The 23,109-nt window shown below is 43.2% G+C and overlaps 1 protein-coding gene across 2 annotated transcripts in view; it reads left to right on the top strand.

Moving 5' to 3' along the window:
• The first annotated feature begins 978 nt into the window (after positions 1–978).
• The window catches only part of MDFIC (MyoD family inhibitor domain containing), a 183,131-nt gene continuing 161,000 nt past the window's right edge, over positions 979–23,109 (top strand). Inside the window, exons 1-2 of one of the 2 annotated variants that reach the window (XM_069228938.1) lie at positions 979–1,318; positions 1,658–1,783. In XM_069228938.1, the coding sequence (XP_069085039.1) occupies positions 1,690–1,783 (94 nt within the window). In that variant the 5' untranslated portion in view covers positions 979–1,318; positions 1,658–1,689. Of the gene's footprint in view, positions 1,428–1,657; positions 1,784–23,109 lie in introns of both variants that reach the window. The other variant, XM_069228939.1, reaches the window with a different exon arrangement.

Here is a 23,109-nt window from a genome sequence, read left to right as displayed (position 1 = left end):
AGTATCATTTAATTTACTGGCCCGGGGCACCTCTAGTGCACTGTACTAGGAACTTACTGGTAAATCAAATATGCCAATCATGGATAAACCAATCAACAATACAATTTACACAGGTAGCACTAGCACTTTAGCACTGATCAGCCGTATACCATAAAAACAGGTCAGAAGGCCAAAAGACATGGGAGATATGTCAAAAAGCTGCCAGGTCTAACACCACCTTTACGCAATATATAACTGGTTAAACTCTAAAATAAAGTATGAGTGTAATCCACCCACCTCAGTCGTTAACTTTGAACGTGCTACTGTAGCACTCAGAAGTGCTCCCAGTGCCAAACACTCGTCCTGCGATCAAGTTGAGTAAATTGTTATTCTTAACTTTGACATACAGGAGCATCGCGATTGAGAAACCACAGGAGAGCAGTGTAGGCGGTAGAAAAGAAGCAGTGCTCTGCTGCTGGGAAGTGCCGAATAAGTGCGACATTTTAAAATTACAGTAAGTGACTGGAGTCAGACTTGCAACCTTCTGAATCTTCGAAGGGTCACGGAGACAAGTGACAAAGGGGGGTGTTACAACTCGCCCTTAAGATTCATTGAACTCGGATGCGTTTTAGGAGAGTTAAACTTGTAAATAAAAACACACATTACAACATCCTGCACAAGCCTCTTCTAAATAGGCGCTTGTAGAAACTATGAGCGGTATTTCAAAAGACTGATCTAAGCACCTGATAACGATTTATCAGTTGGCTGGACGTGTTTTATGGAAGAGGACGTGATTTTAGCAAGCACGGTAAAATCGAGGTGTAGGGGAAGCATTCCATACAGTTAAGAATAGCTGGGCAAAGCTGGGAAAAGAACACAAAATCTGAGGAGGTCTCTTCTGCTCCCACTCCGCTCAGGATAGCCTTGGCCCCAAGCAGGCGGACTGCAGGACCCGGAGAGAGCTGCTCCCCTAGCTGCCGGTGGGCTCCCAGCCAGTGCTGGGTGTTTTCACCGTCCGGAAATGATGAAAAACGGGTTTGAGAGAGGAAAAAAACGTAAAGAAAAAGTCCCTTCTGCTTTTGTGAGAGAGCGAGGGAAAAGTGCCGCGCCGGACGGGGTGGGGGTTGCCTGGAAGCGAGAGGCAGCGGCTGCAGCGTGTGGGCGCTACTGCCACAGAGAGACCTGGGGACAGCCCGTGCCAAAGGTGCAGACCGCAGGCTTCAGTGCGAGAAGCGAGGTGCCGCGGAGTGCCCAGGGGGATGCCTTTTCTCCGGGGACCCTCTGGGCCACAGCGGGAGGGAGACAAGTAGCCCCCACGAGACTGGCGAGACATGCCCAGGTACGAACCACCGGCGCCCCGCTGTTGATTGCTATTTATTGCTGTCACCGAAGATGAGACCTTACACAAATAACGCAGCCAGCAAGGCCCAGGAACTCATGTTTTAGAGGTGAGGTGGAGGGGTGGAGACCAGGACTTAGTTTTTTTTTTGTTTTAAGTCAGGAGTGCCAGCACATGGGCGCTGTGACTCGCTGCTCCTGCTTCTCATGGTATTGCCACGAGCCACTTTCATTCTGTTTGCTTCCGCGTGCGTTACTTGAGACGTACTTTCATGTGTTCGGCTCTGGAGGGGTCGCTTACATGTCCATTGTTTTTGTTTTTTCTCCCTGGCTGGGTTAGATATTTCTCTTTCTTGGTGAGAGGGTTGGCAGATGTCCCAAGCGAGAGAGCCTCTTCCTCCGGGGCCTGAAGGGCCAGAACACCGAGCTACGGATGAAATCAGCCCTTTGATCTCCCTCCCCCTGGGTAAGTTTGCATCCAACAAATTCCCTTGAGTTGGTTGTGATTTATTTGAAGCAGACATGCTGTACAGCTTGTGCCCTCCTACCATGTTAGCACAGGGATCCATGCAGACCCGAAGCTCGTTTATAGTTGTCGCATGGTGTTAACGGATCAGAGGTGTCAAATGGCATGCGCCTTAATGTTGTCGTTTCTTCTTCAGGAGAAGAGAGGGAAACAGGCTGTATTTTGGCACTTCCCGTTTCCTCAATTTTTGTACGCTGTTGGCAAGTATTCTTAAGAAGAACACGATTGCCCTTTTCTCTCAGAACTGAAAATGCCACTATTGCAAGTGTTACATAATTTCCACTTTGTGTGGTGGTCTCGTACTCGCCAATGAGCGCCCCCGGGAGCAACGCTCTGGGTAAATACAGTAGTGATGGGAAGAAGACCATCTTGCAAGTCTGCACCAGTACAGCTGCAGGCGAGACCTGTAGGACTGCAAGCTGCTACACAAGCTTGTTTCTCAAACATTGTAATAAAGGATATGAAATAACGCCACTCTTTTTCTTTTGACAGTGTTACTCTGTTAAACTAATGAAAACATGTACAAACAGAAGATTTCAATGCTCTCCAAGTGTTTTTAAATTGAAACGTGATCCTCTGTGTTGGTTCTTCCTTGTCCCTCTTGTTAAAAAAATGCCTTCAAACACTTTAGCTATAATTTCGCCAGAGCTTCTATTTTTGTCGACTCTTTTGCATTATCCATTCTAACATGAACAGTGTGTTTTAGCATGAAGTACTGTGTGTTGGTAAAACGTGTACTGTATTATTGTATATAGAATGTGGATAAACGAGTTGCAATATTACTAGTAACTATGTTCAAGGTTTGGAATAAATTTGCTCTGCCCCTCATTTTGTAAAAGGTAGTATCTATAGGTGGCTGATTGAGATAACATGTACATAATGGGTATTATTTGGTCCCCAGTCTTTCTGTTAATTTGGCATTTAGCGTGGTGTGTGAGAGAGAGAGAGAGAGGTGTGTGTGTGTGTGTGTGAGAGAGAGAGAGAGGTGTGTGTGTGAGACAGAGAGGGAGAGATGAGATGAGAAGTCTTGGCTCGGCCTCATTTTAGGTAGATTGCTGAAGCAAGCCGAACCTTAAAGCACCACCGACACAGAACAAGCATTTAATAAAGTCTCTATGCTGATAATCTGCTATCAGCAATGCATTTATGTCTTAAATAAATCGAAAAGAGTATGCAGTAAGTTCACAAAGACATCAAAGAAGAAAGTGTATCAGTGAAATATATAAACCCTTTATCATATTTTATAGACTTTATGTTTCAGTAGCACTGTACTTCTTACTGCTAGCACATCTTTGTGTTTGGTCTTGCTACCTTTCATACAAAATACAATACAGAGCAGCAAGAAAGTCATAAAAGCAATAACAGGCTGAGAAACATGCAAACTGATATGCACCATTTTCTTCTATCAAGAATACACGGCTGCACTTCTAACCAGGCAATCTAGCACTGGCTGTTGGACTGCCTATCCCTATCCCCACAGTTTATCTGAATAGACTCAGATTTTCTCCCCACCTCCAACCACTAATGAGAAAGTCATGTGCCTTATGCAGTTTCAAATCAATGAAAAGTAACTAGGGACCTGATTTAGATTTTTGGAGACGGGTTACAACAGTGATAGATACGTCATCCGCTGAAATATAAATTCTATAGGAAATAATGGGGTTTATATATCCGCTAATGGGATATCCATCCAGTTGTGATGGAGTAACCCGTTCGCTGAAATCTAAGTCAGGCCCTAAGTATTGAAATGTTGACACATTATTTTAATCAGTGGTTAGAATACACCAAATGTATGTCTGTGTACAGCAGTTTAGAAAACGATTGAATGCATAGTTCGGATCTGCACAATACATTCCCTTTAAGAGTTCCACTCTAGTCCCCCTTTACTGCACTGGATTAAACTTGTAGGCAAAAACATGGGCATATCAATGTAGGATGTATCCCCAACTGAAGATGGTTGTCACATCAGTGAATGTAGGCTAAGTTTTAGACATCACACATTCATGGCTAAAACCATTTCCCTTTAAATGCATGCCTAATTTGTTTGCTTGAGTGCAGTTTCAGTTTTTCACAATAAAACGAGTTTTGAAAAGCAGTAAACCAATGTTGTTGACGTTTTAAGAGATGATATTCAGCCACGTTGTCAGCTCTTTGTGGTTTTGCCAAGCAAAAATAATACATTTGTACACTTTAGAAGTGAAGAGCTAGAAAACATGTTTGATTACCAGGGGCTATGTTACGGAAGTGCCCAGAGGGCGCATTAGGCATTTGCACCTGCTTTGAGTGCACACGGGCCACTTTGGTGTTACAGAAGAGGCCACAGATGCTTGTGCATCCCCTTCTGTAATACCGATAACGCTGGCACACATAAAGCTCCAATGCTATCATCAGAGGGCGTTCCCTCATTTGCATGGGGGCGTGGCCCCATGCAAATGAGGCAATCCCTTTGCCTCTGCACCCGCACCGTATTATACAAGCAGGAGAGAGGCAAAGAAGCTGTCAGGATGCGCACTGACAGTGTGCTACCTGATGGCAGCCCTCTGGGGGGGGGGGGTAAAGAGAGTGTCATGGACCCCCCAGACATCTCCTTGCAGATTGCCTACAAGGGGATCTCTAATCCCCATAAAAGTTCAGGTGGGTTGCCGTCTGCACTGTGAAACACAGAGCAGCTTCAAAGCAGCTGCTCCGTTTTTAACATGAATGAGTTGTCCCCAGGGCATTGCGAGTTTGCGCCTGCCCTATGGGCAGATTATTAATCCTCATTCAGTGCATTTTTCTTGTTTGCGCCAGGTGCACCTTTAAAAAGGTGATCCTGGTGCAAACAAGGCAAATGCGCTGTATCTGTGATACAGTTCCAGGTAGGCAGCTTTTTGCCATGCTAGCTCACATGTATTCCTTGGCTTTTTTAAATGTTTGGAGTGGGTACGTATACGCTATGTTACACAAGATTACTTGTAAATATATAAAATAATTATGTGCTTAGCTTGTGAATTGTATTAAGAAGACTATGTGCTCTGCGGTGTACTATTCAGGGTCATAAAATGTGATATTGGCTACTGTGGTGTATGCACAGACTTCCATCAGAAATCAGTTAGTTCTGCATTGTTGCACAGTCACGGCTCACTGGAGGGAAAAGGGAGCGGGGTGCCATGGTCCGTGGCAGTTGGCGGGGGAACGAAAAAATATATAATAATTTTTAAAAAGTACCTTTTTTCGCTACGCCTCGCCATTCCGATGCTCCACTGGCTGCCAGAAGTTACATGCATAGGCTCCCAGCCTGCCCTGCATCTAATCCTAATGCTGCTTTCATGCATGAAAGCGGCATCAGGATTGGATGGGGTCCCTGGCTGGGCACTCTAAGGCAGAGGGGATTCTAGTGCTCTCCGAGACAGCCTGCAAACGTACATGTGGATTCTCTCTTGGTCCCTGGCTCACCCCATGTCCCTGCCACTTTTACAACAAAATCAAAATAAAGATAGTTTATTATGGTTTTTGTAGTAAAGGTTTTGCAGGTGCTGCTGCTGCCGGGGGGGAGGGGGAAGGGGTGATGCTCCTCTGCCGTAGCGGAGGAGCCACCCCTGCCGCACCATGATGCATAACTAATCTTATCTTTTATTTTGAACGCATTTCAGTCATTGCCCCATACTAAGGATGTGCATAAGTATATATAAATGTACAACAATGAGTAAACAAGACCAAGAACAACACAATATAAAATACAGCAAAATACTTCAGAAATTCACTCAGTTTTCTAAGAAATATATAAAATGCAGCATTAGACCTAAACATAGCAGCAACCGAACCATGAAGTTCAGATGATCTTAAAGTGCAAATTCTGATTGAAATCAGGTTTTTCTGACAATTAACCAGTAGGATAACATTGAAGGAAAACCAGCTGGTAACACTGAATTGAATCGTAGAGATAACAGCATTTCTTTCATCTCGAAGCAATAATGATCAGTGTCCCTTGTTTACAGTACATTTTAAAAGAGGTTAGTTTATTAAAAAAAAAACATAAGGTTGATGTTCATTTGGCGTAATTGTACATAAAATGGGCCTTTGTGAAAGTGTGTAACAACAAATGTTTCACCATGGTGATTAGCACTGTGGGACTTTCTTTAGTCAAACAACGTATTCAGTAAAAGGGGTGCACTGTCGTTATGTCACATCTGGACGCCTTTGGTGATATACCTTATTCTGCTAAAAGTCAGTGTATCCCAAACAGACAGCTTGGCGTCTTCTTGCCTACAAGCACATAGAATGACACCATGTTTGCTGTTTAGGCTGTAAATCTTCAAAAATTGCATCTTCTTTATGTAAAATCTTTAGCTTCTTATTCTGGCACAAGAATAAACCAACCTTTTTTTTTAAATTTACAAATGTCAAGGAGAATTTATTTTACATATAGGAGAGAGCGTCAAAACATTTTAAGCTACGAGTTAAAAACATTGCTGGGTCAAAACCAGTTGAGCTTCCAGCACCCTAAACCACCAATTGAACTTCTTTAATAATTACAGTAGTCAAAAGGGTATATCCAGCCCTATCAATCAATCAATCAAAACATTTATAAAGCGCGCTACTCATCTGCAAGGGTCTCAAGGCGCCGGTGGGGGGGAACAGAACAGGGGGGATGCCGTTTTACTGTTCAAAAAGCCATGTCTTGAGGTGTTTTCTGAAGGACAGGAGGTCCTGGGTCTTGTGAAGGTTGGTGGAGAGGGAGTTCCAGGTTTTGGGGCGAGGTAGGAAAAGGATCTGCCTCCGGAGGTGGTGCGTTGGATGCGGGGGACTGTGGCGAGGGCGAGGTCAGCAGAGCGGAGGCGACAAGTGGGAGTGTGGAAGTTCACTCTTTCGTTGAGGTAGGCTGGTCCAGTGTTGTGGAGGTATTTGTGTGCGTGGATGAGGACTTTGAAGATGATCCTTTTGCTGATTGGAAGCCAGTGAAGGGATCTGAGTTGGGCGGAGATGTGTTCATGGCGTGGGAAGTTCAGGATGAGACATGCAGCTGCGTTCTGGATCCTCTGGAGTTTCTGCTGAAGCTTGACTGTGGTGCCAGCATAGAGGGTGTTTCCGTAGTCTAGTCTGCTGCTGGTGAGTGCCTGGGTGACGGTCTTCCTGGTTTCTATGGGTATCCATTTGAAGGTTTTTTGCAGCATTCGGAGGGTGTTGAAACAGGAGGAGGTGATGGAGTTGATTTGCTGGGTCATGGAGAGGGAAGAATCTAAGATGATGCTGAGGTTGCGTGCGTGGGTGGCGGGTGTTGGGGGTGATCCTAGGGCGGTGGGCCACCAGGAGGCGTCCCATAATGTTTTGTTGGGGCCGAAGATGATGATTTTGGTTTTGTTGGAGTTTAGTTTGAGGTGGCTTGCTGTCATCAATTTGGCGGTGTTGTCATCCATTTGGCGGTCCTAGAGCTGACTTACGCCCCCACCTCTGAGCATTTTTTTCAAATTCATTCAGAAAAGTTATACTATGTAAAGCCAAGAGTTGATTATTCAGTAAAAAAAATCAACAGCTGCTTAGTATCACTGTTCAAACTGATTTTATAAGTAATGTACAAATGAACAGTATTAACTTGCATTTCTAAAAGCCCGTGTTCACTAGTATTCCTTATCCATTGTTTGAAAAATAATCTGGGAACAGATCTGTGTTGTAATAAAAAAGCCTTTATTTCTCCAAAGCGTTAAACTGTGAGCCACCACAATAAATCCTTGGCAGGAGCACTGCACATCAGATTAGATGCATGTGTAACCCTACAGATCACGCAGTTAAGTGGAATGCCAATGAAGCCACATTACAATAAATAACCAATCATTAGGATTAATTAGTTCTGCTCCTCGAGCTTGCCTAAACTCACATTGGCAGTTTGTTAGGGAATGATCATTTTTCAATTCATCTTACAGTTGTTGCATCACTTTCAGCTCAAGTATTTTGTCTGAAAGGGTATGCTGGAAACATGGTGGAAGATAAGTGGATTACTACCACTTCTCCAAACTTAAAAAGTGGCACTCTAGGATTTGTTTCAGCTTCTTCAAAGTTACAACGCTCCCAGTGAAACATAGGAAATGACGGAATAACAGAGTTTAATAGAATCACTGGCCAAGGGTCGACTATTGGTGATATATTCAGAGCGCTCAATCAACCAACCAAAGCTTTTCACAGAAACTGCCCTAAAATGCATTAAACATGTAAGTGACCTGTTGGGACAATAGCAAATATGTCCAGTTGGTTTCGGACCCTTCTAATATTTAGGTCCCCACTACAGACCACATTCTTCCCCATTTTGTACTTGTCCCACCCAGAAGCATTTCAGTTTCACAATGATGTGACTAGATAAATTGCTTCCTCCTGTGCTGATTTAAGAGGAATATTTTTATTTGCCCTTTCAGAACTCCATAGGGGTGCATTTGGTTGGTGTTAGACCTGACATGCCTTAGGGTGTTCACCCCTAACTTTTTGCCTGCCTCCCTCCACTTTTTGGACCCTGTTTTGCTGGCTTTTAGACTCTGCGCACTTTACCACTGCTAATCAGTGCTAAAGTGCATATGCTCTCTCCCTTTTTAAACATGGTAACTTTGGATCATACCTGATTGGACTATTTAATTTACTTATAAGTCCCTAGTAATGTGCACTATATGTGCCTAGGGCCCGTAGATTAAATGCTACTAGTGGGCCTGCAGCACTGGTTGTGCCACCCACTTAAGTAGCCCCCTTAAACTTGTTTCAGGCCTGCCATTGCAAGGCCTGTGTGTGCAGTTTCACTGCCACTTCGACTTGGCATTTAAAAGTACTTGCCAAGCCTAGAACTCCCCTTTTTCTACATATAAGTCACCCCTAATGTGTGCCCTCAGTAAGCCCTAGAGCAGGGTGCTGTGTGGGTAAAAGGCAGGACATGTACCTGTGTAGTTATATGTCCTGGTAGTGTAAAACTCCTAAAATCGTTTTTACACTACTGTGAGGCCTGCTCCCTTCATAGGCTAACATTGGGGCTGCCCTCATACATTGTTGAAGTGGCAGCTGCTGATCTGAAAGGAGCAGGAAGGTAATTTTTGTATGGCCAGAATGGTAATACAAAATCCTGCTGACTGGTGAAGTCGGATTTAATATTACTATTCTAGAAATGCCACTTTTAGAAAGTGAGCATTTCTTTGCACTTAAATCTTTCTGTGCCTTACAATCCACGTCTGGCTGGGCTTGGTTGACCGCTCCTTGTGCATTCACTCAGACACACCCCAAACACAGGGTACTCTGCCTCACTTGCATACATCTGCATTTTGAATGGGTCTTCCTGGGCTGGGAGGGTGGAGGGCCTGCTCTCACACAAAGGACTGCCACACCCCCTACTGGGACCCTGGCAGACAGGATTGAACTGAAAGGGGACCTGGTGCACTTCTTAACCACTCTTTGAAGTCTCCCCCACTTCAAAGGCACATTTGGGTATAAAATAGGGCCTCTGCCCTACCTCATCAGACACTTGCTGGAGAAGAAACCTGAACCAGAAACTACATCCTGCCAAGAAGAACTGCCTGGCTCCTCAAAGGACTCACCTGTCTGCTTTCTACAAAGGACTGCTGCTTTGCTGAACTCTTGTCTGTCTGTGAAAGTGCTCTCCAAGGGCTTGGATAGAGCTTGCCTCCTGTTCCCTGAAGTCTCAGGACCAAAAAGACTTCTCTTTTTCACTTGGACGCTTCATACACCAAAAATTTAGACGCACAACTTGTTCCGTGGCGAGAAAAACGCCGCACACCGGCGCTGATCGACGCGACGCCTTCGGGACGACCGGAACTTCGACGCATGGCCTCGCAAGGACAACGCCGCCTGACCTCCAGAGGAGAAATAGATGCAACGCCTGCTGTGAGATTGAAACATCAACGTACAGCCCCGCAGAACGACGCGCAGCCGGAAAACAAGCAGGAGGATCCACGCACAGACCTGGGACATCTGGTAATCCCTGCGACCCACAGAAAGAGACTGTCCGCGCGCTGGAAAACGACGCACGACTTCCCCACGTGAAAAATAACGACGCAAGTCCGTGTGTGCTGGGGAGAAATCGACGCACACACCATTTTTCCACGTATCTCTCCTTCTGCGGCCCTCTGTGGAGATTTTCCACTCCAAACCAGGTACTTTGTGCTTGAAAGAGACTTTGTTTGCTTTTTAAAGACTTAAGACACTTTATATACATTTTCAGTGATATTTTTACAAATTCACATTGCAACTTTATTCGTTTTTGACCTACAAGTATCCTGATAAATATTATATATTTTTCTAAACACTGTGTGGTGTATTTTTGTGGTGCTATATGGTGGTATTGTATGATTTATTGCACAAATACTTTACACATTGCCTTCTAAGTTAAGCCTGACTGCTCGTGCCAAGCTACCAGAGGGTGGGCACAGGCTAATTTTGGATTGTGTGTGACTTACCCTGACTAGAGTGAGGGTTCTTGCTTGGACAGAGGGTAACCTGACTGCCAACCAAAAACCCAATTTCTAACAGTTGGGTTCTTTTCTTCCCTTGTTCACACTATCACCCCAGTTTCCCGAGTGCTCTCTATTTTCTCCCCTCCCCTAGTTATTCATTGCTCTCTGCTGTTCCTTGGCCCCACTCTCCATGTCATTCCTCTTATTAAGGGATCGGGAAGCAGAAAAGGGCTACAACACACATACATATTGTTAGACATTGGGTCTTTAGTTGGCAGACATATGTACTCTGTTCAAGTAGGACCACAATCCTACACGGGGTAAGTCACAACATAACCTAAATTATCCTGTGCTAACCCACCGGTAGCTTAGCACACAGCAGGGAGCCTTAACTTAAAAGACAATATGTAAAGCTTTTGTGTAATAACTCATACAGTAACATGGTGAAAACACCACAAAAAGTACTCCACACCAGATTAGAAACATAGATATTATTTATCTGAATAAAACAAGACCAAAACGACAAAAAACAATATGCACAAGTCAAAATATCACTTTTTAGAGGTTTAGAGGTTCTCACTACCATTCCGACCATACAACTATACGAAACATGACAATGCCACTCCTTTTAGATAAGAAAATAAGTGAATTTCCAATGCTGGCCTATGAGACGAGCAGTCTTCACAGTATTGACAAACAACTTTGGGATTTTTTCACTACCAGGACATGTAAAACTCACAAATACATGTCCTGCCTTTTACTTACATAGCACCCTTCCCTATGGGCTACCTAAGGGTCTGCCTTAGGGGTGACTTATAAGTAATAACAGGAGATTTTAAGGCTTGGCAGGTATTTTTAAATGACAAGACGAAGTGGCAGTGAAACTGCACACACATGCCTTGCAATGGCAAGCCTGAGACATGGATAAGGGGCTATTTATGTGGGTGGAAAATTCAATGCTTCAGGCACACTAGTAGCATTTAATTTACAGGCTATGGGCACATATAGTGCACTTTACCAGGGACTTATAGGTGAATTAAATATGCCAATTGAGTATGACCCAATGTTAACATATTTCAGGGAGAGAGCACGCGTTCTTCAGCACTGGTTGTTAGTAGTGGTAAAATGCCCAGAGTCCTAAAGCCAACAAAAATTAGGTTAGAAAAGGAGGAGGAAGGCGAAAAGCTTCAGGTGACCCTTCATAGAGGGCCATTTTCCAACACATACATATCAGCACCTGTCTTGGAATAGCATCATATATGTGTGTCATGACACACTAGCATGCCTACATCACAAATATGCTTACACAATGGTGGTCACCTTGGAATGGTTTTTCCATAATACAAAATTAATTCCAAGATAGCTTCTGGTGGGTTCCCCATGCATGTATTTGCAGTCATATGCATCATGACGAACTGGCGGCCATTTAGGCCTCAGCTTATGTTAACTGTAGTGTGCATTGAAAAAGCCAATAGATTGGTTCTTCATATTCAAGACCTATCAGTGTTTCTAATGTTTGTTTTTTCTGACTGAAACATTTTGTTTGGGATCCCAATACATATCAGAGTGCTTTATGGTGTCACTAGGGATATAAAGTTCTGAAACTATCTGCAGTACTTCACAACATTGAAAGAGAGAAACACAACCCTTTTAGATCATTACAGGAATGGGATAGGTACACAGTTTAAAAACTGGGTCTCATATGTTATTGACACTTCTTCACTGAACATGCCTCAAAACACACTTGGATAAAGATGTCTGTACACCACCACCTACAGTTATTAAATGGGTCTTGTGAAAGATGTCTGAGAAGTTCTCAGAATCTAACTCCATCACAGTGTCTCCCAGTGGTCTGTTCTGGTTCCTCTCCCTTTCTCAACTATGCACTTTTCCTTAGGTTCACCAATTTCATCCTGCTGTTTTTCCTCTGTCTTCTACATTGATGACACCCAAATTCTTAAGAGTCTGTGCTTTATTTTACCTCTACCTTAGTAACTGTGTTGCAAGCTGTCTTTCAGCAATAGAGCATGAGAAACACACTTACTCTTTTAGTTTCAATCCACCTAAAACAGATAGGGGGTGCGCCGCCCGCCAGAGTTCTCCCCCTCCAGAATACCGCACCGCGGTCAGAAGACCGCTGCGGTTATTCTGGGTTTCCCACTGGGCTGGCGGGGGACCGCCAAAAGGCCACCCGCCAGCCCAGTGGGAAACACCCTTCCCACGAGGAAGCCGGCTCCGAATGGAGCCGGCGGAGTGGGAAGGTGTGACAGGTGCAGTTGCACCCGTCGCGAATTTCAGTGTCTGCAAAGCAGACACTAAAATTCTTTGTGGGGTCCTCTTACGGGGGCCCCTGCAGTGCCCATGCCATTGGCATGGGCACTGCAGAGGCCCCCAGGGGCCCCACGACACCCAATACCGCCATCCTGTTCCTGGCGGGCGAACCGCCAGGAACAGGATGGCGGTATGGGGTGTCTGAATCCCCATGGCGGCGCAGCAAGCTGCGCCGCCATGGAGGATTCATGTGGGCAGCGGAAAACCGGCGGGTCCTTGACCGCCGGGGTCAGAATGACCCCCATAGTCTTTTTTTCCCTGCTCCCTCCTCTTATATTTTTCCTCTCCTCCACTCTGTACCATTTTCACTTCATCTCTCCCTTTCTCCACCCCAGCATTTAACATGTGTATCATTATTTGCCCTTCTCTGATTATTTAAAAGAATCCTTGTTTTGCATTTGGTCATTTCTCACTTTCAAAGGTAATAAAATATGAATCTCCTTACTCATCCAGTCTGTTATTGGCTACTGCTTATCCATTTATGTTGGACTCAGGCCAATCCTCTTGCTCAATCGATAAGTTTTCTATCTATATCCTCTTCTGCCTCGCTTTCACAACCTTTTTCAGTCACCCTCTTCCTGCCTTCGATCGGCTTTCATTCTCATCTGCCATTTTGATTTTTGTGAACTACCTTCAAATTATTTATGGCTTGACCCTTTAGTCTATCTTCTGCTATTTCCCTCTCCCTGCCCAAACGTTTCCTTAAGTCTACATCTCAATTTCTCCTTGCTTCTGCCATTCCTGTCACTGCCTAGTCCCCCTTCTAGGCTTTCTCTTTTAACTATTACAAACTGGAATTATTTTCTTCTCCCCCACACTGTTATCCACCTCTTCATTCTTTTTCCTTCCCTGCTAAAATAGCCAACTTCTTGCCAGTGGTTTTGCTGCTTACTTATTGTTTATTATATTTTCTTTTTGACACTTTTCAATCACTTAATTGTACTTTGTACTTTCTCTGCAAGATATTTCCTCAAAAATTTTATCTAAATATTGTTACATTTTGGGTCTTTAGTTGGCAAAGGTATGCATCCTGTCCAAGTATGGACCGCACTCCTAGTCAGGGAACGTCCTATACACACACCATAAAAAAAACTGTGATTACCCTCTGGTGGCTTGGCACTGAAAATACAAGCTAACTAAGAGGCAATGTGTAAAGTATTAGTGCAACACTTTCAAACAGTAAAACAGTGTAAACATCACATAAAAAGATACCACACCATATTTGGAAAATAGAGTTACTTTAATGGACAAAACAAGACCAAAGCAATAAAAGTCCAGTAAATAGTTTTGCAATATATATTTTTAAAATGCAAAAGTGCTTAAAAGAATAAAGCGGCAACTGGGGCTATCTGGTCACACTAGACCAGGTGAAATCTGATAAAGCAGGCCGATGGCAATTGAGCATGGGTTGGATACAGGGACTGAGCTTGTCCCTCTGAAAAAGCACCTTGTTGCACTGTCGAACGGGGCTGATGCGTGGAGCAGAGGTGGCAATGCATTGCCATTGATCCCACTGGATGTAGGCAATGCCTCAGTTCTGATCCACGAAGTCCATGATATGTCATTGGCAGTTTCTTAGTGATGTAAGCAATGCATCGTCATTGAGCTGCGAAGCTGGCAATGCAATGTCTTTGTCCTCAGCGGCTTTTAAAGAGCAAGTGGCAGTCAAGTAACCCTGGGACCAGAGTAATACAATAATACAAGCAAACTGTGATTTCTTGAGGGGGAATTGTAAACCTCTACTTCCTCTGTAATAGAACATAACCATTCAATGACTGGACTTAAAAAAGAAACACTTTTAGTCAATTAATTAACATCAAAATCAAAAGAGAAAATCATGAAGCTTTTTTATTTGAAGACTTTCATGATAAAGTGGTACTCCCAACGATGTAATGGCACACTGAAAGTGAAATAATTGAGTGTGGAGTGCGAAAGTGCTATACAGTACATGCACATGATTAGTGACTATTAAGGATGCAGTGGTGTTCAATTTGCACTCTAGAACAGAGTGATAAGCTCCAAATCATATACAAACATTACATTATTACTTTGTCAATGTTTTGACCCCATACAGTTGTTTATGGAGGGTCATCATCAGGATGAAGAAATAGTGATGGAAAGCACCTAAGAAGGAGAAACCACGTCAGTTGCTTTGCAGGGAGTAACAATTAATGAATGGTGTGGTAGAAAGGTAAAATCAATGCAAGATTCTTCCAGGTGACTCTGAGATAAATAGGCATGGATGGCAGCAATTGCAATCCACGTTGGTAATTGCAGATGTGGCAAGTGAGGGCCTATAACTCACCCAGTTACATGTGAAACACTGCCAGGGATCAGTGTGGTGGGAGATGCTTTGACTGGCCCCTTGCACTGAATGTTTGAATAGTCCAATCATTACTGTAGGTTCCCGCAATGGCTAGCTGATCCCTACATGGTAACCAGTAGTTACATATCAGTCATTTATGCTCCAGTACACTTATTGTTAAGACTTGAATGCATATACTTTACTTTATTTAGACTTAAAAATTGCCATGCCTAATTGCATCTGACCATTATGGTGGATCTCTTTTCCTTTGTACTAATAGACATCCACCACAGAAGTGCCATCCTTTTTGTAGGTTATATCATCCACCTACTATGCCATTCATTAATTGTTACTACTTGCAAGCCAACTGACGTGGTTTCTCCCTCCTAAGTTCTTCCCATTGCTATATCATCATTCTAATGATGACCCTTTATAAACAACTGTATGGAGTCACACAATAACAGTGTACAGTTTTTATGTGATTTGGAGCTTAATATTCTTTTTTAGAGTGTGAACTGAACACCATTGATAGTCCCTTTAGCAGCACAGCAGTTCTCCCTGGCAGAATGTCCTCAGGTCCAGAAGTATACTGATGTGTTGGGGTCAGGAGACTATTTCTTTTACCCAGTGGTGCCTTTGAAGTGGGGAAGACTTCAAAGAGAGGACTTTGAAGTACACAGGGTCACTACCCTTCCTTTCCTGGCTCCAGACACACTAAAGGGGGTTAAGTAGACCTTTCTGTAGGATCAGGATAGAGCACATTAGATGTAAGTGTCGGCTCCTCCCTTCCATCTTGCCCAGGATGGGCCATTGAGATTTTGATCATCCGTCAGTCACACCTAAGCTCCCTTTGTATGTGGCTGTCTAGAAGCAATGCACAAGAGCCCAGATGCCACTCAGTCAGACTTGTGTTCAGAGACAGGCAGAAGGCACTGGTTGATTTAAAGTAAGAAAATGCCAGCTTTCTAAAAGTGGAATTTTCAGAATTACAATTTAAAATCTGACTTCAGCATAAGTTGTGATTTTAAATTGTGATTCCAGAGACACCAAACCGGGGGTTTCTATCTCTTCCATATTGGAAATTACAGTTATAAAATCTAATAAGGCAATCTCATGTTAACCTATGGCGGGATACACCTTGCAGTAGTGAAAAATGAATGTAAGAGTTTTTCACTACCTGGACATGTAAAACTTAAAAGTACATGTCCAACTTTTTAAATACACTGTACCTGGCCGTTGGGGCTGTTGAGGGCCTACCTCAGGGGTGACGGATATGTGTTGAAAGGAAGGATTGGGCCTGGCAAGAGTATTAACTTGCGAGGTCGATATGGCAGTTTAAAACTGCACACACAAGCTCTTCAGTGGCAGGCCTAATTCAGGTTTAAAGGAATACTGAAATGTGTGGCACAATCAGTGCTGCAGGCCTACCAATAGCATTACATTTACAGGCCCTGGGCACAGCTCGTGCCCTTTACTAAGCACATATACATAAATAAATATGCCAATTGTGGATAAGCAAATATTATCGTGTTTTAAGCCGAGAGCACATGCACTTTGGCACCGCTTAACAGTGGTAAAGTGCCCAAAATCCTAAAGCCAGCAAAAACCATGTCAACGAACCTGAAGGAGAGAGGGTAACAAGTTTGGGGAAAGTACACCAAGGATTCAAGGTCTAACAAATGTAATGAAATAAAATGAAGGGAAATTTTACTGCTGGATTTAAAAAAATGCAGAACGATCAGAGTTCATATCCAGAATTCGCGTTTAGATTGGAAATAATTAGCAAATATTTTTGTAGAAAAGAATGGGAGTTTGTGATTGCAGAAAAAAAACATTCCCAGAGTACAAAATGCAGAAGGCATGGTATATGTTAACATTGGTACAATAGACACTGTACTTCACACTGACTGACTGAATGCTTGGTCAGTCACTCACTGTGCAGGGAATCAGATGGTCCACCATTACCCCTTTCAGCTCTGCCTGCTATTAGTAGAGGTGGTCTGGGGATAGGATCAGTAATGGGGCAGTACCTGCAGCTGCCAACTTGGCTGGCTCAGTCAGGGCGCGGTGTGGGAAAACATGGGACAAGAAATGGCTGGTTCTGTCTCAGATGTGTGATGTATACCCACTTCTCAGCCCAGCGTGCACATATGTGCACTCGGCTGCCCTCAGTAGGGAGACTTTAGCCGTTGTAGCTTGTTGACTATGCTGCAGTGTGTTGCACTCAATGGTGTCCACTAGCTGAACAGTATCTAACATGTCTCTAAGGAGGGTAGTTTATGGTGAGGCATGGAAACAAGCTGGCTCACTCCATATGCATGTACACTACAAACACTGTGTCTATGACACTGCACAACCCTGGGCCTTCTTGGCTTTGGGAAGGCACATTTGACAGTAAAATTACAAATAAACAGAACTTGGTAGGAATTCAAGCACAAAGAGGTCCTCCTCCAAATAAGTAATTCCATATATATATATACCTCATCCAGTAGTTATCCAAGGACAATGTGATCCAGCCTTTACATTTGATTTTTAAGCCCACCATTTTTCCTTATATGCAGCAGGTGTTCTTGCATAATTCCCCCTTCCAAGAAAAGTCATATGGTGTTAGCAATGTATCACATTTGATGCTGCACATTTCACATGTTTTTCAAATGAGGCACTGTACATTGTATCCGCAGTGCACCATCTTTGCCCATGCGAACGAAGATCAAATAGTCTCCTCTCTCATGGTGAGAGAGAGTGAATGTGCATTTCACCCATGCTTTACACCTCATTGTGAAGATCTGGGAGCTCACGGGGGATATGCAGTGTGCATTGACTAATCTGGGAAGCTAGTGGAAACTACAGCATCAAAATGATGTGAGTGCCCACTGAGAGGCAACACTCAGAGTATGAGGATTGTATTACATATATCTGAGGGCTTAAAATGTTAGGCTGCATCTCCTTGTCAGTTGCTTAGTGGGTGACGTGTCCGTCTGCTTGACTCTACTTAATAAGAGAGTAATTGTCTCTCTGGGTTCCTACTTGCATGTTCCCTACCACCTCTAATTTCAAGTAGGGACCTGTCCAGGGTCCTCTAATACATATAGGCATCTAAGAGTTGTATTGATGGCCCTCTGTTAGGGTCAAATGGCAAGTTTGGGCAGAGTGATAAATGCCCAAATATTATGAGGTGGCTCCACAGCTCTATTTTGCTTGTGGCTTCAACATTCTGTGAGCTTGCTGTTGCTTTACAGTAGGTCTATACTATAACTCAGCCAACTGTTTATGTGGAGTGTTGCAAATACAGGTCCTGATTTAAGAGGCCCTAGCGCCACCTTAGCACCACCATAGCGTCATTGTCTTTAATGCTAAGGTGGAGCTGAAGTGGCTTTTTACATGCACCATTTTTGCAAAGTGGCACAATGCATGCACTGCTCCACTTGGTAACACTTTGTGCTACATTATGCCTGTTCCAGGCATAATATTGCAAAGGGGGTGTTCCCTCCCATTAGGAGACCCATAAAATGGTGCAAGGAAATCTAGGAGTTTTCCTTGTACCATTTTTTTCGGTACTTTAAACTCCTGCTCAGAGCAGGAGTTAAAAGGGGACATGCCATTGAATACAATGGGCCCTTATGTACTCTGCAGGAGTTGCACCAAAAGTTTGGCGCTACTCCTGCAGAGTACATAAATAGCATCAGGAATTTTGACACTATTGCCCCCTACCCTGTTCCATAGTGCACTGTATTTTAAATGTAGCAGTAGGGGGGGTGCTAAGGGCACAAGGAAAATGGCACTGCGCTGGGTGCAGCTCTACTTTTCTTAAATCAGCCCTACAGTTGTTTAGCGGTTTTTGAATATCAATGCAGCTTGTCATTGCTGTGTTAAAGGTAAATGGTTTCTTTTAAAAGAGCATTGACCATAATATTGTTATCTCAAGTGTTTCCTAGTTTTCAGGAAAGACAAGGGCATATACTGATACGAATTAGGCAGTCTCAGATTTTATGCAGCAGGTAAGGAAATGGTCAAACCAGAATGGTCTGTGGTGTTCATCTTCATTAATGTTTGTTTTAGGCCATTCTGGGAGGGAAAATAAAGTTAAGTAGGTTACCTGATTGGCAGAGAGTGTTCATTATTCTACATTGACAAATTAAGTTCTATTTCTTGTATTTGGACTGAGCAGCAAAGACTCAATTGTAACAACTGACAAGGCAATGACAAACTGAATTGTGCCTTAAAACAGAGACACAATAAATCCCTCGGAAAATGTGTCAGCTATCTCATGCATTTACAAAGGAGCTTAAAATTATCCAAATATGTTGCAATGACATGTGAATTTTGATTCATATCTTCAGCAGAAAATTGGGGAATGCTTGTCAGCTAAGCAGAAGATACCTCTTTTGTTTGAAATCAGCTTTGAATGTTTTTCCAGTTCTTTTTTTACTTACCTTCGAACAAACTTTTGAGAAGCAGGAGACAAAAGCTGGAAAGTGAACTGCATTGTAACGTGTCCTGTATTGGCATACAGTTCTGGCTTCATGTGTTGTTTAAAATTATCCTTTTCAGAAAATCGCAAATACCAAGCATTACTGCTTTGATTTAAGTTCATGATGTACACACAATCCTTCTCACAACACTTCATTTTCTTCTTCATTTTGTTAATTGAACTTAAAATTTAGTTTGCATTTTCTAAATTGAAAAACCTTTGAGAAGGAGAACCTAGTTATAGCATAGGTAAAAGGGCCAGGAGAGTTCACTGTTTTAGACTATGGATCTCATTATCCTTATTGATGAGAGGCAGCTGTGATTGAGTGTAATTGTATAACACATGAGATGGGCATGTCTCAGGGTACTGATCATTTAGGGGAAGAGTAAAAGACAAACGTGCATTGGGACAGCCAAAAGGTCTTGTTTCTGGGACCTTATAAGTGTTTAACCATGCAGGACATTATCCTGAGTGTTGTGCCATCACAGAGGCTTTTTAATACACAAACAGAAAGACAAGCACCTCGATGCAAGTTAGACGCACTATAACACTCTGTGCATGACTGCATCACTAGAGTATAAAACAGCGTATGACAAAAAGCAGTGAAGTACTTTCCAATAGTGGAGTTATCACATCCCTCCTCCCTCAGGTCTCTAATCACCAGGCGCCCTTCTCCAGAGTTTTCCATTTCAAAACACTGCTCGCACCATCCGTTTACCAGCAAGTCCCAGGCCCGCTCACTATCCCAGCCCAGTGGGTATAGGAGCAGTGGACAAAGCAACCACAACAAAATGCTCCCATTTGTCTGGTAGATGGGAAATAATGAAAAAAAAGGGATGGTGTCCGCATCACCTAATCTCCACACACCTAAAAAAAAAAAAAAAAAACCTGACCTTGTGTAATGTAACTGCCGCTTTTGTAAAGCACTCCAATACCTTTGGGTCATTTGAGCTCATACTCTATAAAAATGACTCCTCTAAAATAATATGACATTGTGTAATGTAACTAGTGCTCATGTAAAGCTCTCCATCACCTTTGGGTCGCTTTTGTTCGCATTATATGGTAAAATATGTCTCAAAGTCCCTGGGGAGCTGCTGTGAATCTGCTTTGAAATTAGAGATTTGAGAAGAGGAGGACAACAGGAAGAGGCAGCAGGGTGGGCATGCAGCGACATGGAAGGAGGTGGGAGGGATGACTGCTGCTCCATTGTCAGGTAGAGGGGAAATAATGAATAAACAGGGACAGTGCCTGCATCACTTAAACTCCGTGCATCTAAAAACAAAAAATGTAACATGACCTTGTGTAATGTAATTGGCGCATTTGGAAAGCACTCCAGTACCTTCACATCAATCGTGTTTGCACTCTATAAAATTTGCCCTAAAAAATGATCTCACCTTGTGCAATGTAACTAGCTCTCTTGTAAAGCACTCCAACAACACATTCGGGTAGCTCAAGTTCACATTATATGAGCAAGTGTCAGAGTAAATGTGATGAGAATTGCCCAATCCTTGCCCCTAATTGTGATGCAAGATTAGGCTGCTGAAGGTCAAGTGACCGAGAATCGCTAAAGCAACAGGCAGCAAGGCAGGAAGGGTTTGGAGGAGATCCTCTTACTTTGAAGTCGGAGAAAATAATTAAAGTGCCGCCCATGAAAATAGCATCTGAATTATTTGACATTTCATCTTGGTATTTGAATGCACTGCAAATATGAGGAGATAGGAAGAATTACAGCCCTGTTTACAGAAGCCTGAGCTGGGAGGTTCTGAAAGCATCAAGCACTTCCGTGGAGTGCTCTTACCACAAAGGAAAAAGTAGTCCCTTTTACAGCTGCTAAAATGGGACAAGTGGAAGCCTACAAATAATGGGGCACTGCTCTGTGGGAGTGAATAACCAATGAAAGGGAAGGACAAATAGGAAAGATTATCCACTTGGAAGCAAAGATTTATAAAGGACATTGAAAGAAACAGATGAAAAGCAATGTGCGGCTGCAACCCCACAAAGTATATACAACATGTCCCAAAGAGACAGCTCAAGCACTGTCTAGGCTTGACCTAAAAGAATGAAGTGGACAAGGATGTGACAAAGGGAGGACTCCAATAGAGACACACCTAGGTGGACACAGGAGCAACTTTGTACAAGGGTTCAAGTAGTTTCCTTTGATTTGTCCGTGCTTATGCGCAACTCCAATTATAGGTGCAACTTAGGAAACGCAAAAATACAAAGAGCATTATGAGCCGCCTGATGTGCAGTCTTTAGGGTTAGTGTATTAGGGCTCAAAGTTGAAGCTGACATGCCGGGTGGCATGGGTAGTACATTTGACTGCATTACAAATACTGCGAGGACTGCTTTCATATACATACTCACCTTCCATGCATTACGCCTTGTCATAGCTAACCTCTGTATGTTTTTCCAAGTGTTGGACAGTTATTCTCTGCATGAGTGTAGCTGTACATTATTTCATAACCTACTATTTAACAGAATCTAGGTGGAAAAAAATATTCAGAGGACAGGTTTTCAATCTCTATACTCTGTACATAATCACATCACCCACGTGGGATGTAGGCAAGCCTTCTAATTTGAGGAGGGCTCTTCGTCTCCACCCACAAGAGTGATAGAAATAAATAAAGTGAGGGGTGTACATTAGTTATGTGCATATCGCAAGCATGTGTCATCCATGATGCAGGTACAATAGTTGTGACATGCCATTTGTAGACACGGTCCTGTGTGTTTTAGAGCTTCCTTCAGATGTCTTTCCCTATAGAATAAAATAAGGGTGAGTTTTACAGACAAAGAAGGCATTTTATAGAGCTTTTTCTCCAACTTGGGTTTTGATTAAATGTTTTGTGCCAGTTCAAAACAGGCATTTGCTATCCTTCCAGCTGCTGCACATTTAGCTTTAGAACCCTTGTAACACAGAAGGTTACTATAGCTCCACTCACTGCAGTGTGTATTTCTTGCCAATACAGTTCCTGGTGCGAGTTTTGGAATCCAGATTTTACCTGGCAGAAAAATAATCTGTTGGCACAACAATTCTCCTTGATCATTACAACCTGAAATCCATTTTAGGGTGGACTGCAACTTGTGCTCACTAGGAGTGGTAGCTATGTGCCTCTGTTCAGAGGTAGGTTTCCATCAGACTAAGGACTAAGTCTGGTCTTCACAACTTCTAAAGGCAGACTGGAGTTTTCTTTCTCAGGAGCAAACAGCTACTACCACTTTTGAGTGTGGTTGAAGTATGGGGCTAAACACAACTGCATGTGCCTTGAGGTCTGTGAAGTACAGACAGTGTATTGGGCAAACTTGTCTCTCTGACTTGTGTGATAGACACGTTCACATGTAAGTACACACCAAACCAGTGCACTCCTACACTGTCCATCCTGAAACTCATTACTTAATGGGTGACTGGCAGTCATCTTTAGTTTATCAAACTGATATGAGGTCATCTAACAGCAAACACATTTTCAATATTTGCTGTTTCATATGTAGTCTGTCATTAGTCACATATGTGAATTGTTGTCAGTCAAGTTGGGAGGCTTGATGTGAACGTTGTTCCAAAGTGTGTGGTATGAGGATCCATACATGGTCATGTTTGAACATCCCTAAGAGAAAAAACCTGCATCTCTTTCCAGTACTTCTGCTCTAATTTCTCCCATACAGCAGGCCACAAGTGACACAGAGCTAGGTCTTTTTCAGATGTAATGTCGCCAAGCTGTTACTTTAAAGATAATAACCGACAGAT

The sequence above is a fragment of the Pleurodeles waltl genome, chromosome 4_1, assembly GCF_031143425.1.
Source record: "Pleurodeles waltl isolate 20211129_DDA chromosome 4_1, aPleWal1.hap1.20221129, whole genome shotgun sequence".
In the NCBI taxonomy this organism is placed as follows: Eukaryota; Metazoa; Chordata; class Amphibia; order Caudata; family Salamandridae; genus Pleurodeles; species Pleurodeles waltl.
This window is presented reverse-complemented; position numbering and strand designations above follow the sequence as displayed.